Source organism: Ruditapes philippinarum, unplaced genomic scaffold (genome assembly GCF_026571515.1).
Source record: "Ruditapes philippinarum isolate M1 unplaced genomic scaffold, ASM2657151v2 ctg614_1_1_1_1, whole genome shotgun sequence".
NCBI classification, from domain to species: Eukaryota; Metazoa; Mollusca; class Bivalvia; order Venerida; family Veneridae; genus Ruditapes; species Ruditapes philippinarum.
The window spans coordinates 58764-77484 of NW_026855959.1; the positions used below are offsets into that span (position 1 = coordinate 58764).

The 18721-nt window shown below is 32.4% G+C and overlaps 1 protein-coding gene across 12 annotated transcripts in view; it reads left to right on the forward strand.

Annotated features, from left to right (window-relative positions):
• The window catches only part of LOC132744953 (potassium channel subfamily T member 2-like), a 106636-nt gene that overhangs the window by 27727 nt on the left and 60188 nt on the right, over nucleotides 1–18721 (forward strand). Inside the window, exon 1 of one of the 12 annotated variants that reach the window (XM_060733754.1) lies at nucleotides 3302–3394. The exons of 9 other annotated variants lie outside the window; for them this stretch is intronic. In XM_060733754.1, coding sequence (XP_060589737.1) covers nucleotides 3309–3394 — 86 coding nt within the window. In that variant the 5' untranslated portion in view covers nucleotides 3302–3308. Of the gene's footprint in view, nucleotides 1–3301; nucleotides 3395–8662; nucleotides 8896–17475; nucleotides 18692–18721 lie in introns of those variants that run through there. 2 more of the 12 variants (XM_060733752.1, XM_060733756.1) reach the window with 2 other exon arrangements.

Consider the following 18721-nt stretch of genomic DNA (forward strand, 5'->3'; position numbering starts at 1 on the left):
TTTTTTTATTTGAAAAAAAACCCTCTCAGTGTGAAGCGCCTGCACTTGATGACCTTATGAAAGTTTAGATAATCCGCCTGTAATGTTTGAAATAAATTTTAATTGAAAAATAACATCTGCTGTTTGTGTATGCAACAATTTTATTGTGCATCATGGAAAAGGAGGTGACATTTATACAGTTTCCAAATTATTTATTCATTAGTTTTCATTGAAGTGTCAGAACAAAAACCTCTGAAAATTTACATCTTGTAATTGTTTTTGAACCTGATATCTTCCTTGATTTTTCTGACAATTAAAGTTGCTTGAATAAATCTGTCTGCATTACATAATGAGAGATGGTAATATACATTAATGAGGAAAAAAAAAACAAAAAGCAAAACAGCAAGAAATTTCTCAATAAGACCATGCAAAGAATGCGCTTGATAAAAGAGTGATTTAATTGATTTCAACTTTATGCAAGGGGGGTAATAAATATAAAAAAAAAACATATTAGAGGGAAAATTCATTTGATATTAAAATTTATTTAAGGGAGATAATGCAATTAATTTTAATGACCATGCAAGGGAAGTAATACAATTGATTTTAATGACCATGCAAGGGAAGTAATGCAATTGATTTTAATGACCATGCAAGGGAAGTAATGCAATTGATTTTAAAGACCATGTAAGGGAAGTAATTATTCAGTTAATGATGAGAGATAATGATTTTATTTATTGGAGAAAAAGAAAAAAATCAGTTCCTTATAATATGCAATTAATTTAGCATCAATTACCTCCTATTGCTTGCTATTTATTTTTGAAATTATCCTAATAGTAAAAATATGATCAATGTTTGTCCAACTAATTGTACTCATGTTAAGATATTACTTTTATGTGTGGCTGAGCTTCCCCCCTTTCTTTAGCAAGGGCTGCTTCAAGGCTGCTTCCTCTCAGGAAATTTCTTTAAATTCTTGCAGTTTACACTTAATTTACATTAATATTTTCCCTTTCTTAAAAAATACTGTTAAATACTGTGTTATTTTCCCCTGAAAATCCCCTTGCAGTGAAAAAAGCCCTGAATTAGTGGGAATTCCAACCCTCTAGAAGCAAGATTCTGACCCAGAACAAAAAATAAACCTCTAACTAAATATATATATATAATTTCTAGAAAAGAGCAAAAGTGATTGAGAGCTGATTGATAAGTATTTGTTATCCTTTAAGTTTCAAAGATTTCTTTCCAAATGAAACTTTTCAACTTATCTGGCATACCTTTGAATAATATTTCTAAGAAGAGACAAGGGAGATAATGCAGAATTCTTAGAAGAAATAAGGAAATAATGCAGCTACCTCTTATAATGAACATGCACGGGAAATAATTGGAGCCCCTCTGTGGTTACATAGCCTAAAACATAAAATTTAAAATTCTTACATAGATCAAGTAGATTATGTACTGAAAATGTCAAAATCTGCAAAGAATAATAAAGAAATATATTACATAGAAATAGAATTGAAAATTAATTCTTAGCTTGTTTTAAGTGAAAAGCAGTGCAACGCTTTTCAGTTTTGGGTCATATTGCACAATCATAAAAATCATTATTCTGGAAAAATGAAGAAATCCTGAAGTCCAAAAATAGCAGGATTCAAAGCCTAATTAGTGAGTGCATGCAAATAATTTTCAACCCTTACCACTCAGCCATGCGAGCACATCTGTGTTTTAATAAAAGATCATCTTAGTTGACAGTGTGCAATGCTAGGTTTATAGGCCATTGTTCGGTGAAGGTTAGTAAATGTGAGACGTCCATGCAAGAAACATGCTTGCGAACAATGTCCTTTAGCGCTGAACTGTTTTTGTTTTTTTGTAAACAATTTGTTTATTTTTGTCATCACTATTGTTTACTTTTGTAATACTATACTTGTGGAAACTGTCAGATGTGTGTCAGATGTTGCGCTGTGGAGGTATTGTATAGAAAAATGATTACTTTTTAGTACTTTATTTGTAATATAAGTGTTCTACGTAGGTGAAAATCATTGTAATAAAAAGAAACACACGTATATTATAAAACAATTTCTTACCTTTAGTAGTTGTAAATCTTTTGCAAAACCAATATAATAAAACATAGACATAAAATAAAAAAAAAGTTGAAATGACAAAATTTTATTGTCTCGTGATAGGCAGTAGGAAAAATGATTTTTGTGTGCGATGCAAACTGACGTACATTACTGAGAATTTGATCGTGACTTACGCCACTTTGCCATTTATGCGTTCTTATTCAGTTGAAGATGGTACAATCTTAAACACCCTGGTTTTCATTTGTATGGCTGATGTAGCAAGTTTCGTTGTGAAAACTGTATTCCTTGATCCTGATTGGTTGTTATTTTACATATATAAATACTCAAATATGTGCAAAAGTAACAACTTCTTTGGATTCAACTTTTTAAGAAGTTAAATTTAAATTTCATCGTTCCATCGGTTGTTTGGACTTGTGTTGTACAATATGTGTTCTTATTAAAGAGGGAAAACTGTGATGTTTTCTTGACTTGTGTTATTCTTAACAGGAACACTTTATTTTGTTGAGTAGAAATAAAAGAATTGTTCGAGACTTGATATTTTTAAGCAATAAGAAGTAATTGAATTTTGAAAAGAAAACAGTAGAATACGAGATTTGTAATGTAAATGTTCAAAAACTATTATAAAAAGCTATAAATGTTACTTTAATAACTTAATTGTTGATTTGAAAATATATTCAGAAGACTTTCTGGACAAGATCTTGCTTGATGTTGGATCTACCTGCATATCAAAAGATCGAAAAGACTCACTTAAACATAAACAGAGTTTGTTTCCTTTAAATTTAATTAATGACAATTAATCTGTATTTGGAAACTTTAATGACATTATGAACCAGTTATTTTAATGACAAAATATGTACTTGTAATTTTTATGACATTATGTGCTAGTAATTTTAATGACAATTTGTGCTAGTAATTTTAATGGTAACTACAAACTAGTAATTTTGATAACAATATGTGCTAGTAATGTAATGACAATATGTGCTAGTAATTTCAATGACATCATGTGCAAGTAGTTTTAATGGCAATATGTACTGGCAGTTTTAGTGACAGTATGTACCAGAATTTTTAATGACTAGTAATTTTAATGATAATATTTGCTAGTAATTTAATAACATGTGCTAGTAATGTTAATGACAATATGTGCCATGTACCAGGAATATTGATGACAGAATATTTTAGGACTTATAATGACAGTTTGTTCTAGTAATGTTTATATCGCCTCAAGTACCAGAGAATCTAATTAAATTGTTTATTATTTAAATGATAATAAAGATGTTGAACTGTGACAGTATTGAGATGCAGCAATTTTTTCGTATGGAATGGAATGATTTGCAGAAAGACTTACCGTAAGTTTCTCACTTTAAATGACTATTAACTGTTAGTAACTGTTGTCATAAATACCCCTGCAGTCTGAAGGGAGTCTTCTGTAGTCAGCTTGTCTACTTATCATTCTGTCTGCATGGATGGTACAAAATGATTTTCATATAATTTTTTATGCTTCTCTCATACATACCATAATTTTAAAATATTTTTATGCCCCCGCAATAAAATGGTTACAGGGCATATAGTGTAACCCTGTTCCGTCATCATCAGTTTTCGTTCATAATCTTGGTAACGTTTACTTACATTCAACTCAAATTTCTCATGTGGATATATCAAAGGAAAATCTATCTATCGAGCTTTAAGTAGGATCAATGAATGTCCGTCGTCCGTCCACATTTGTAAGTTTACTCTTTAGTGATCACATTTTTGCCTCAATTATCATCAAACTTTGTCAGGATGCTTGTCTAGGTTATTGCTCGTATGAGTTTGAACATGGGTCATCTCAGATGAAAAACTAGGTCACAAGGCTAAAAATAGGAAAATTTTATTAAAACTCGTGTAATCCAAATATCCTGGAAATTGGTCTGAAAGTTAGTTTTGATGATTTCTATGTAAAGTTTGAATATAGGTCACCTTGGCTCAAAAACTAGGTCACACCGCCCAAATATGGGAAATCTTGTTAACGCTTTGGTTGTCACAGGTTTGCCTCAATCGTTATCAAACTTTGTCAGGATGCTTGTCTAGATATTTGCTCGTATGAGTTCGAACATAGTCATCTCAGATGAAAAACTAGGTCACATGAGCTTAAAATAGAAAAACCTTGTTTACACTCTAGTAGCTACTGTTGTTATCCAAATATCCTGAAAAATTGGTCTGAAAGTTTGTTTTGATGATTTCTATGAAAAGATTGAATTTAGGTCACCTTGACTCAAAAACTAGGTCACGCCACCCAAATATGGGAAATCTTGTTAACACTTAAGTTGTCACATGTTTGCCTCAATCGCAATTAAACTTTGTCAAGATGCTTGTCTAGGTAATTGCTTGGATGAGTTCGAACATGGGTCATTTCGCATGAAAAACTAGATCACACGAGCTAAATAGAAAAATCTTGTTAACACTCTAGTGGCTACTGTTGTTATCCAAATATCCTGGAAATGGGTTTGTAAGTTTGTTTTAATGATTTCTAGGTCAAGTTTGAATTAGGGTTACCGAGGGTCAAAAACTAGGTCACACTACCAAATAATGACTGAAAAACCTTGTTGACACTCTAGTGGTCATTTTTTTTACTCAATTGTCATCAAATTTGGTCAGGATGCTTGTCTAGATAATTGCTCGGATGACTTTGAACAAGGATCATTTCAGATGAAAAACTAGGTCACAGGAGTTTAAAATAGAAAATATCTTGTTAACACTCTAGTGGCTACTGTTGTTATTCAAATATCCTGGTTTGTAAGTTTGTTTTAATGATTTCTAGGTCAATATTGATATGGGTTACCTAGGGTCAAAAACTAGGTCACATTTTGACCCAAATAATTATGAAAAAACCTTGTTGACACTCTAGTGGTCACTTTTTAAACTCAATTGTCATCAAACTTGGTCAGGATGCTTGTCTAATGCTGTGTTCTCACCGCCGATCAGATCAACTCGATCAAGCACGATCAAGCGATCGGGTACCAATCTAGCTCGGTCTGCATGCGTGATCCAGGGTGGTCAATTAATCTGTAATAATTTCGACCCATGTTCGAACTCATCCAAGCAATTACCTAGACAAGCATCTTGACAAAGTTTAATTGCGATTGAGGCAAACATGTGACAACTGGAAAGTTAATTGTTTCTTATTATTTTTGTTATTAGCTCGACTTCATACTTTGACAAAACTAATGTGACAAGACAGAACTTTTAAATTTATTAAAGGGAAACGTTACGATTTGTTCAAACATTTCTTTGTTTGCTTTTAGAAAAAGTAAAAAGTAGAGTGTTGCCCCCGCCCGGCGGTGGCTCTAAGTTGTTTTTAAGTTTATACCAGTCCTGTTTACAATTTTTTGTGGTCTGATTGTGTAATAAATTTAACATTTTGGTCTGATTGTTAGTTATTGGTTTATACTGGTAATAGAGATGTACGCGCTATAGTCGGACATGGATGTGGACAACGGACACACTACATATATTGGGGGTTTTCTCAAGATATTTTTGTTTACGATTTTCTAAGGCCAAGCAAACTTGTTGCATTGTTTTTTTTACAAAAAAGAAACAAACATTTTGTCATCATCTTTTAATTATGCACTGGTTTACAGGGTTTAATTCAATCACTCTCAGTGTCAGAACTTATGCCTAGCTGTCTCAAAATCTTGGGCATTTTTTTCTTCATAAATTTGTTGTACTTGGTATGATTTTCCCTGACCAGATCTGCCAGAGGCCTCTTCCGTGGCCTACGCCTTTGTCTAGGTTCCTGATCCTGGTCACTCTCACTTGAAATGGCGGCAGCGATCTCCTTTCTCGGGTCCTGTGCAGGACGTGGCTCTGGATTGGGAACTGCTGGTGCTACAACAGGAGCTGCTGCACTTTCTTGCTGTGGAGGTTGGGGCTGTGGTTGCACCTGAACCAATTGCCGCTCCATGTTCCTGATGTCATTCAATGCTTTTCTGAAAGAAAGGAACATAAAGCTAATTTACAACAGGAACAGTCTAGCTTTTGAACATAACAAGGGCTACTAAAATGCGCAACGTGTGTTACGTAGTTTAATATATTAGACGGTATACATGAGAATAAACAAGCACGACACAAGCTATTTTACTAGAAACATCGCGACTTTCGTGTACATATTCTACACTCTCTAAATGATGATGCAAAATACAGTAATAAAGGACAAGTAAATCTGGTAAGTATATTAGACTATAAGGTTTTATATAACATTGGCAGAATTCGATATTACAAAACAATTACCTTATTGGTTCACTTTCTTTATTTTCCTGCCTCTTAGACATGAATGAACTCAATTTCGTCGACATGCGGTCCCTCAATTGTTTGTTTGTGGCTGAACTATACAGATTTCTGGTTGCTTGTTCAAGCTGATCTATGTTCGCCTTCACATCATTAATTATCTCTGACCATTTGCTCGGGTGAGTGAGGTAGGCCCGCAAAATTAACAGAATTTCCTGTTCTGAGAATTTCACCGTTCTTTTACATCTTTGCAATATGGTTTCTGAAAATATAAAAAATAATGTTTATTATTTATAATTGCTTTAGCAGAGGAACCCAATATAAGATTTCAATGTTTACTTGGCCTAATGACAATGAATACACGTGCGATATGTAGTTATAACAGATAACATTAGTATTATATGGATAGGAATATATAAAACTTTTATTGATATAAGGTAATTTATTATATATAATATAATATCATATAAAACGAATGACAAATTAGTAATACTTCTTACCTTCATCGTTTTCCATTTTAACAATTCAAACATTTTGTAAACCAATATGATGATTTTAAACTACACTCAATGATGGTTTATGCTACTACTTATATTTCGTGAAAATCGTACACAATTTACTACCAACAATATTACATAGTACTGTATAGGCTGTTAGTTTTGCGGGTACTTCAGTGTGTGTATTCAATCTTTTTACTACTTTTTTTCAGAATAAGATGGACCGCCAACGACGAAGACGTATGTTACGAGCAGTTATTTTGTTTGCCCACCTTCCGCCCGATTTTACAGAATACTAGTAATGTGTTATGAGATCGCTACTTCTTGTCTGTCGCCTACCTCCAGATCCTCTACTAGATGTAAGAAACAGGCTTTTACCCAACTCCGACGGTCCATGTTCTGGTAGAAATGTGTTTGGCTTGATCTCAGATCGGCGATACGAGTTCTTTGAAACCACTGGAGAAAGTCCTGAGACTTTCCTAGAACTTGTAAATATCATACCTCTTCCAAGTAAACATGATAACATTTTGTCTAAAAGAAATCGGGTTTTACTTGTTTTGATTTGGTTACGAACTTACCATTCTTACAGAGTACTAGCTGTTTGGTTTAACATTAGTGTGACGAATGTACAAGAGGAGATAAAACGTGCACTACCATTTTTTGATGCATCATTATCTGATTATATTCACTGGCCAAATTTGCACAAATGGAATAATTTGCGTGGAAACTGGGCCAAGATTGATGCTGCTGTTGGGGCAATAGATGGTACTAGCCACGAAATTTATAGACCAACAATGAACCAACAACAATATTATTCTGGTCATAGGCATTATCACTGTTTACATTCACAGGTCATAGTTGATAATACGGGTAAAATAGTTTACGTTGAATCTGGGTTTTTGGGACATCAAAATGATGCACAGCAATTTGGCCTAATGCAACAAATTGGTAGAGAATTACAATTTCCTGATCATTGCTTTTTGTTAGGTGACAAAATTTACCCGAACGGGTATCCCGTTCTTACTCCATATTCCGCGGCACAGATTAGAAGAAAACATGGTGTAGAACGACGGCAGTCATTACGTTTTAATCGTTACGGAAAGCATTATAGAGTTTTGGTGGAACACGCTATCGGAGAGATTAAATGTTACCCAAGTGTTAGTACCGTATGGCGCCACCCGAGGCGATTGCTAGCTAGAACTGTTAAGATATGTGCTGCACTTGTATGCAGAAGGAAGCAAATTGGACTTATTATGTAAAGTTCAAATTAAAGTACGAAAAATAAAGATTTATGAAATCTCTTCGTTTTACGGTATTACTTTAAATCAATAAGTATTTTGAGATAGTCCCTAAACGATGTCCTTAATCCGATGTCCACTACTGCAGTCCGCTTCAGACCGTACATCTCTATTAACTAGTTTAAATTATTTGTTGACATAAATGTAATGATTCATGCATACAGTATATTGTGTTTTCATGTTCATGTTTTGCATCACTTGGCATGAAAAGATTTTCACTGTCACTACAGTAAGAAATTCATCATTGAAAAATAAACAAATCCATTATCATCAATTTTTGTTTTATATCAAATTATCATGGACAATTGATCACCAATGGGTTATAATCTAGTATAGGTTAAATAGCTTTAAGAAGAATATTTACTCTTTCAACGGTGTTTGAACTCTCGCATTGCGCTGTGCAATCAGTTTTTTGTTTGAATGATCTTGATATTTGTGTAGAATTTTGTATGATCAACATTTTTATGTCACTAATGAACTGGAGTTCAAACTGTCTTCTCTTTTAAGATATTACAAGTGTGAGAGAGAGAAAGAGAGAGAGATAATAACTTAGGGGTCACAAGATAGATTAAGTGACTTCTTTTAAAACGTCTTACAAGAAAGTATGAGAAAGTGTTGATCAAGTGTTATAAAGCTTTGTGCTCAGTTTATTTTTGGAATAACTTTAAAATAAACAATGGAAGAGGAGGATTCTCCCATACACCATCATCATCATCACTTTTTTCCTCATCTGTTACGTCATCATCATCATCATTCACATAATCAACCATATCGCTGGAAACATCTCATGTGAGTAACAATTAAACGTTTTTCATGAGGTCAAATTTATTGACATATTAAGATTACTTAGAAAATTTTAATGTTCTTTTAAGATTAAATGATGCCAATTTTATTGACATGTATAATTACTGAGTAATTTATATTATTAAAAAAGTTTATTACATGCTTTTCGGTGGTTTATAGAAATATATCAGTGATATAAAACTAGTAATTTCACTGTTTGAAACAGCGAAATTACCACTTTGATAATTTCACTGTTTTGAATTTAAGCCCCTTACGTTGTTTCAGTGAAATACCAGCGTGCACATTACTGGGTACCAACTTAATGACGTCATTTACGACGTCACGTTGTATTATTATTTGGCGCGCTTTTCATTCAGTATTAGGTTTAATGTCTTTTTAAAACGTTTCTTTGCATATAATAAAAAGAAAATTTGTTTAGTTTAGTGTAAGATTGAAATATATTTCACCTTGTGAACACCAAAAGTTCATATTTCACTCGTGGCTGCGCCACTCGTGAAATATACCTTTTGGTGCTCACTCGGTGAAATATATTCCGATCTTACACTGAACTAAACAAATATCCTCTATATGTTTTGTGAATAATGATAGTTAAAAATAATGTGCTACATGTATTTTGGGCTTACCGGTAACTAGGAATGTCTTTGCTCATGTTTGAATTGTTGAAACAAAGAAGATATTTAGTTTTCAGAGGTATAATGATTTTCTTTGCCATTATTATGCATGATAATTAATAGATTGTGTGACCTAAAAAAAAAGGATATCAAAATAAAATAAAAAATTTTGTGCTACATTTATCAACATCTATGGCTGGATTCTTATTTATTAAAAAATATTTCATAAAATGATTTATGTATTTTTTTTTTCAATTGAAATGTCATTAAAATTTATGTATATAATTTAAATTATATAATTGTAACTGTTTGCGGGATTTTTTGCTATTTTGTCTCTCATTTTTATCAATTCAATTTTGACTTATCTTTCCATTTGATTATTTAAGGGGTCAACTGTAAGAGTTTATGTAATTAAGAAGTGTTTAGTAGACTTTTAGATGAGAATTTAAACCTATTTTGTGTTGTATAGTGCTTTACAAAAGAACAGGTGGTTAAACTGTTTGTCTATGATATAATGTGAGAGTGACATTCAGAAAAGTTTAGAAACATTAAATGAAAAGGTATAACAGGGCAAAAAAATGTATTATAACTAAGTTTGCATGATAGGTTTGAAGCCACCATTTTATCCCTGGGTAATAATTAGAGGTGAATAATTGGGTTCAAATTATCAGAGTCTGTGCATAATTATGTTGCCTCTAGCAGGTGAGGTGGTTTTGACCCCTGGTATTGCTTGGAAATTTGTAACAGTTTAAATGAGGTTAGCCAAAATCATCTTTCCTGTTTAATTTTTAAAATACTAGAAAAAAAGTTATTAAATTGTCAGGTAACATCCCACAGCATTGCACTGTAACTAGAAATTAAACCGATAACATTCTTAATTACCAACTGCGTTACGCCGACAGTTGGGATATTTTTAACAATATACCTTTTTATATGCCCAAAAGAATTTCGGGCATTTTATGTAATACCCTCTGGCGTCCGTCTGTTCGCAATTTGGTTTCCGGAGCATAACTTAAGTTCCATTTGGCCCACAATATTCAAACTTCATAGGATGATTGTCCATATTGGGTAGAAGACCCCTATTGATTTTAGGGTAATAAGGTCAAAGGTCAAGGTCACTATTACCTTAAAACTGAAAGTAGTTTCCGGAGCATAACTTAAGTTCCATTTGGCCCACAGTGTTCAAACTTCATAGGATGATTGTCCATATTAGGTAGAAGACCCCTATTGATTTTGGGGTCACAAGGTCAAAGGTCAAGGTCACAATTACCTTAAAACTGAAAACAGTTTCCGGAGCATAACTTTAGTTCCATTTGGCCCACAATATTCAAACTTCATAGGATGATTGTCCATATTGGGTAGAAGACCCCTATTGATTTTAGGGTAACAAGGTCAAAGGTCAAGGTCACTATTACCTTAAAACTGAAAGTAGTTTCCGGAGCATAACTTAAGTTCCATTTGGCCCACAGTGTTCAAACTTCATAGGATGATTGTCCATATTAGGTAGAAGACCCCTATTGATTTTGGGGTCACAAGGTCAAAGGTCAAGGTCACTATTACCTTAAAACTGAAAACAGTTTCCGGAGCATAACTTTAGTTCCATTTGACCCACAATATTCAAACTTCATAGGAGGATTGCTATTTGAAGGAGATAATACTTTATTTAATTCTCATGTCTTACAAATGCTTCATCCTTACTTAAAAAACAAAACTCTTTCGGGCATATAATGCTCCGCCTAGCGGTGCTCTTGTTATAAGTATTTTGATTTACTTTTACTAATAAATCACTGTATCCAGAACAGTTACTAACTTGAAACTTAATGAGAATGAATATAGTAAATGACAAGTAAGTTTAAAGAAGTTCTTCAACACTTCATTGAATTTTTATATAAGTTATAATAATGTAGAACAAGTTTGATGCTGCACATTAAAGACGCCGCCAAATGATGTGAACAGTCACAGGTAATGTACAAAATCAGAATTGAAAATTGTTCCCTATTACAGTTGAATATCCGAAGCACTTATTAATTTTTTCTCCATGTTCTTGGTATGTGTCTGAAATTCTGAAATGTGTGTATGTTGCGACAAAGATTGAAACGTCTGGTCGAAGCAAAATAAATTAGACAAGTGAAATTGAAATTATTGGGTAAACTTTAAATAAATTCAAGACAATATGTGCCGAGAATATCTTCATTTAAACATTGGTGCTAATTGCATAATGTTTGATTTTGAGGACAAACAGTCTGTTATATAAAAATAGCAAAATTATGTCTGTAATATCAAATAATAGTTATGAAATAAATTGATATATACAATCAATTCTTTGTAACGTATTGTTTACTTATTTATAAAAGATTAAACTACTTGAATAACAAAAGATTGCATAGTCGCCTAGAATCTAGGTATTGGACCACAAAATGTTATAAAAAATCTAGGCAAAAGAAATCAAACCCTTCAAAATAACCTATTGCAAATATTTGTGATACGTTTTAAAATAAGCGTACTTTTTTCAGTCAGTTAATTTGTTTTGTAACTTAAATGTTAATTATTTAAATGAATAACATGCCGCACACGTTTTGTATTTTGCAAAAAATATTTCTGCTGTGTCAGTAGCGCCAAAATTAAATCAGTTTATACCTCTTGTTTAGATTATAGACAGGTCTCAACGGGTTTTAGAACGATTGACTATAGACTGGCTCATTGGCACGTTATTTATTAGGTAGATAAAATAAAATAATTATAAAAAGAATATGATATTCAAACATGACACTATCACTTAAGTTAAACGTTTATTTTAATCCTTTAAAGCTCTTTGACATGTTGTACAACAGAAAAGCTATTTTTATTAGAAAATTTGAAAACAATTTGATTTTGTTAAAATAAAAAAAGATGCACAAAATCAAGTCTAATATTTTCCCCATTGCTATACAGACAAATGCATATCTACTAGACGGTGCGTGCAAGCGCCGTCTAATAAGCACTGGTAAAACATTAGATGACATTATTATACCCCCGCATAACGAAGTTGTAAGGGGGGTATACTGGAATCAGCTTGTCCGATCGGGCGTCTTTCCGTCCAGCCTTACGTCGGTTTTTCTTAACTTAAAATTCCTTTGACCCACAGCCTTCATATTTGGCATGGATGTTAGTCATGACTAGTAGCCTAGATGACCCCTTTTGATTTTGAAGTCACTAGGTCAAAGGTCAAGGTCACAGGGGCTTTAAGCTCAAAAGCTTGTCTGCTCAATTGTGTAACAATGCTTTGGTCAACAGTCTTCCTATTTGGCATTGAAGTTGGTTATGACTGGTAGATGACCCCTATTGATTTTTAAGTGACTAGGTCAAAGGTCAAGATTAGAAGGGCCTTGACTAAAAAAACTGGTCTACCCAATAACTTAAGGATCCTTTGACCCACAGTCTTTATATTCCCATATTGATTTTGAGGTCATTGGGTCAAAGATCACAGGAGCCTTAACTAAAAAAGGGTTGTCCAAGCAATCCCGGGTGTAAAAAGTCCATGCTTTTCCAGGGATTTCCATGGAAAATAAGAGGCTGGAGTATTGGAACAAAATTTTCCAGCCTTTTCCAGCCTGAAGCTGAGAAAAATTGGGCTGGAAAAACAGGGAAAAAACATGGAACATTTTCCATGCTGCATGGAATATTTTCCATGTTTTCCATGGAAAAGCATGGAATTTATTCCATGCTTTTCCATGTACATGGAGTATTGGAACAAAAGTATGGATTTTTTTCCAGGGTATTCCATGTGTCTGCCAACCATAGAGGCTGGACTTTTTACCATGGAAAATTGTCCAGCCTTGATGGAATAACATGGAAAAAAATCCAGCCTAATTCCAGCATCCCTGAATGTTTCTTAAAATGTAAAATTCTCTGACGGAATTCAGCACAGGAATGTTTTGGGTGGAATTTTTATTAGTTTAACATGATCACATATTTCTTTCACAAAATTTAATACATATCCTTTAGTCCAAATACAGAATAGAACATCCTACATTCACTATAGCACAAACAGTTTTTTTCCAGCTGCAGGTTTGGTAGGTTCTGGTTGTCTTATAAATCCAACACTTTGCTTTTAGCAATTATTTTGCTCTTAATTTGTCAATGAGAAAACTGCTTTAATCTTAAATTTGTTTCAAGTGTTCTGGTTATTTAAATTACTATTTTTTTATTGATGTCCATTTTTCAGTCCTCTGCCTAATGTGTTTCCTAGAACTTCTTGTGGTTGTGCTCACCTTTAAAGATAAAATTCATAATAAATTTAACACAGATGTGGTAATGACTTATGTTGTATTGCATATAAATATTAGGCAGTTATATTTCGTATCTTTTGATAACATCAAATCTAATGTTTCAACAGTATTAACTATTAAATATTAACTATGCTTATGCATATTCAAAAATACTAAAACAATGCAGTATATCTTATTTCAAAGTGCACAAGTGTTTTAAAAGAATTTCTCTGTACATGTATAAGAATTAAGTAAATTTGTGACAAAATTTATCACCCAGTATGTATTTTTTCAAGAAAAGACATGGAATAAAAAAGTATTGAGATTTAAAAATATACCTTTTCAGGATTAATACTGCACATCATTATTAAACACTGTTGGTAATTCTCACAGTCAGCACTTTATGTCCCAGCCTGCAAGTTATGTAATTGTATATTTAGATTGTTCCATTGAAAACACAACACATACATGTAAAATAACAAATGATTATGATTGACCCTGTTCAGTTGTACAAAACTATTGATTGTACCATTTAGTCCTTTTTAATCAAATTGATTTAATTTGTTTTATTTGTAGGAAATGAAAAAGATCTGTACTAACAAATGTCTTTTTAACAATATACATTATAAAAAAATCATTTATTTATATTTTACAGATTATACATATATAGATTAAAAACAATTATCAGAAAAACAAATGCATGAAGTTGAAAATATAAAATCAACCTTGATCTTTTGTTACAAATGTTGATAGTTTGATATATAACCTGTTTCTGCATTGTTGTAACTTAAGGTTTATAAATACCTGATTCTGTTGTATATCTCTTTGTCCCAGGTGATTCTGATTGTTATCATACCAATACTTAAACACTTTAAAGTCTTAAAAAACAATATCTCCAAAACTGCTAAAATATCAAGTACATCATCCTTGCTGACCCAGATATCTTAGAATTCATAATTTACAACAGTTACTGGACAGGTCTATCATTATGTAAAGCAGGGTTTAAATCTACTCATCATTTTAACTTTTATTCTTTGAGCATAAAAGAAAATATCAAATAGCTAATAGATATAGATTTTTATATATCATTACAAATTTTTGTACAAAAAAGATTGCAATGTCCTTCTAGACACATTCTGCATATGAAATTTATAATGTTATCTCTCCCCAAAATAATCACATGGAACAGCCTGATCTGTTGGAATGACCAGTGGAGTAAATTAGTCATGCCCAGATGGTGAGAAAATGCTGGTCAATGAGTTTTATCAGAGCTCTGATCTGTGTAGCGTAAAATCTCAGTGGATGTAGTATTTATTTTTCCTAAAGATTGATCAATTTAATATAGAATATATATGAGATTCTTTGTTTTGTTTATTTATTTATTTATTGTTATCCAAAAACATGAATTCTTAGAATTTGAAAATGGCAAGCAATGCAATCCCATCTTGATTATTATAGTGTCTGAATGATTTAATCACAGACTTTAATTAATTTATAGTTCAAACTTAAAGCCTGTAATTAAATGGATATTATTTCATTGTACATAACTTCATGTAGATTTATTCAAATAATAATATGTATTTTGAACAATCAATTCATTTATGTCTTTAGCATAGACATTTTTTTCTGAGATACCCTTTTTCAACTACATAAAAAGTATAAAGTGTCAAATTTCAAATCATTTACAGTAACTTGCATTAAAATAAATGATGATTGTATATTTTCTTCGTAAATTCACAATATTGTGCTGAAATATATAAAGTAAGATTTCTTGTTGTAATTTTTTACAAGTTTTTTCCAGCATACTTAGAGAAAATTTAACACATTTCCAGCATCAAAAAAAATCTAAGTTCCACTTTCCATGCTACATGGAAGTAAAGTCCATGGTTTTCCAGGCTTTTACCACAAATGTCCAGCCAATTTCCAGCCTATTCCAGCAATGCTGGAAAAGGCTGGACAAAAAAAGTCCACATAGCATGGAAAAAATACCAATTTTCCATGAATTTCCATGGAATTCCATGCTTTTCCATAGTTTTCCAGGGTTTACCAGCCTCTCTTCCAGGCTTACCCTGGAAAATCTACACCCGGGATATCTTAAGGGTCCTTTGATCCACAGTTTATTTCATATATATTTGGCATGGAGGTTGATCATGACCATTAGGTGACCCCTATTGATTTTGAGGTTGCTGGGTCAAAGGTCAAGGTCACAGAGGCCTATAGTTCAAAAAGCTTGTCCGCTCAATTGCTTAAGAATGCTTTGGTCAACAGTCTTCATATATGGTATTGTGGTTGGTTTTGACTAGTAGATGACCCTATTGATTTTTAGGTGACTGTGTCAAGGCCTAGGTCACAGGGGCTTTTACTACAATGAGCTTGTCTGCTCAAATGCTTAAGAATGCCTGTCTAAAGTGTTATTGTATTTGACATTTTTACATTTGAAGCATAGAATTATGTGCTCATATATTCATCATAAACACCCCCAGACAGAGCTGCATGAATGAAGGATAATTCAAGTCATGCAGTGGTAGTTTCAGTTTTGAGGTCAAAGGTAAAGGTCACTTTGATCTTTGCCACAAAAAACATGTTGAATACATAATTTAGCGATGCACTGGCTTACTACCCTCAAATTTGGCAGGGAGTTTGTCCTTGAGCTCCCAATGACCACTGTTGATTCTGACAAAGTGGTATGCAGGGGTATTCACACCATGACAGTTCAGTTAAAATATGGGATGATTTTATTTTAGATAAAATATTTGAATAGTATTCTGTCAGGTAAAATATTGGATGACATTTTCAGGTAAAATGTTGGATTATACCAACAATTCAGTCCATTATTGACAACCATGCTAGTTTCTTTATCACATCCAACAACAATTGGACATGATTTAAATCTAAACAGACTTTGCCCTTGGCAGTTATATTCCATCTAGGCTGTTTAGTAAAAAAAAGAAAATACTTGCCTTAAAGATTAGAAATTGCATAATTCCAGCATTTCAGGTCTTGCTTGGTATTAAGTTTTTATTTTTTTATTAAATTTTTGAAGTAAAAAATGGTAATGGATGCCAACCATACAATATTCAGCTTGGTAAGAGATTGCACAACCAAACAGTATTAAGCCTGACTTTGTATATATGTATAATAAAATCTTAGTCTGCTGGTGACAATTAATGATACCCATACAATCAATGCAAACCAGGTAATCAGTTAGCTAATCTGTGAAATTTGATCATGGTATGCGATGTTTTTATTATTTAGTTAGTTTATATTTTGAAATTTGCCTGAAATGATGAACCATGGTTTTTCCATATTTGAAAGGTAGACAAGTGCATTTAAGACATTAATTTTAGTGAGGTAAGGGTAAAAAATGGCATGTCCTGTAGAAAATTTTGTAAGAACGGAAATAAAAATGTTATAAATTTGTCATTGATGTATGAATAAATTCTGTACTGGTTAAAATTATGTATCATTGACAAGATAGCTGTACATTTGAATTTAACGAGACCCTTAAGGGTAAAATCATGTAATATGGTTAACACCAATGCAGAGTTACCTATCACATTAACAATAAAAATGTTGTACATTAACGGTCTGTCAAATGTAGCGTAAGATTAAAGATGTAATAAATCGTAATAAGTTGAAAAATAGCGGAAAAAATGTTTGTTTTCTTTGTCTGGTATATTTGCTGATATGGACATTTGATAACACAAAATGTAGGGGACCGAAAAATATTTGTGTTTTAATTATTAAATGTTTAAAGCAAAGACCGAATGTTTAATGGAAAGGTCGAAAGTGATTTTGATGTACCATCGTTGATTTATGTAAGAAAAAAATGTCAGTCGAGGCACTGTGTTGTGAAGGATCTTTTTTTATGTAGCTTGTTGCCCGCCAAGATACGATGATTGATGTGCTGTATAATGATGATATGTAACAACAAAATGTAACAATTGTTACGTTGTGTTATTATACATAAATGTTCCCTGAGGACTTATGTAAGAGTCTGGACACTTCATTTAAACGTGTATACATGTAGTTTTCATTAACAAATTGATTAATGAGGATGAAATAAGAGTGTATGATTGACTTATATGGAATACATGTTTATAACTTGAAAGAAATTTAAAAGCTTTGATTGGATTATTGAGTGCATTGTAGTGGCTTGTGGGATTTTTGTTTCCTTAATTAAGAAGGAAGATTTTTTGTACATCTTTAATATCATCAAAATATTGATGACACTGATACAATAAATGAAAGAAGTGAAGTTACTGAGTTAAGAAACATTTTTACAATTCGATCAGTATTAAATTTTGTTGTGAGAAAAATAAGTTAAAGTGGAATAAAATTAATTTATGAGGCTATTTGTATATGATAGTGTCAAAGCTATGTGAAATCCTAACTATTGTTCAGTTGTACAAATTACTTAGTATAGTACAACTACACTAAGGATGTATATATGCATGACTTAATGAAGGTCGTTCAAGGTTATTTTGAAATCTTGTGAAACATTTAAATGTATTCTCCCAGTGTATTATGATATTAGTAGCTGATTCTGACAAGTAGCTGATAAAACAAACTCTCAAAATAGTAAACCAAAACAGTCAATTTATAAGCCAAAAGTTAGCTGACTAAAGGCTGACAATAGGCTGACAATAAGCTGACAATAGGCTGACAATAAGCTGACAATAAGCTGACAATAAGCTGACAATAGGCTGACAATAAGCTGACAATAGGCTGACTAAAAGTTGATAATAAGCTGACACAAGGCTGATAATAGGCTGACAATCAGCTGATTAAAAGCTGATAATAAGCTGACAATTGTAAAACAAAAACCTGACAGAAAGCTAAATCTTATAAAATTATCCCGATGCATGACGCAGAAACAGAAAGTTTATGTAGTAAACTCTCAATTGATGATGACGGCTACTGGTAAGTTGGTTTTTTTTTAACAATTCTAAC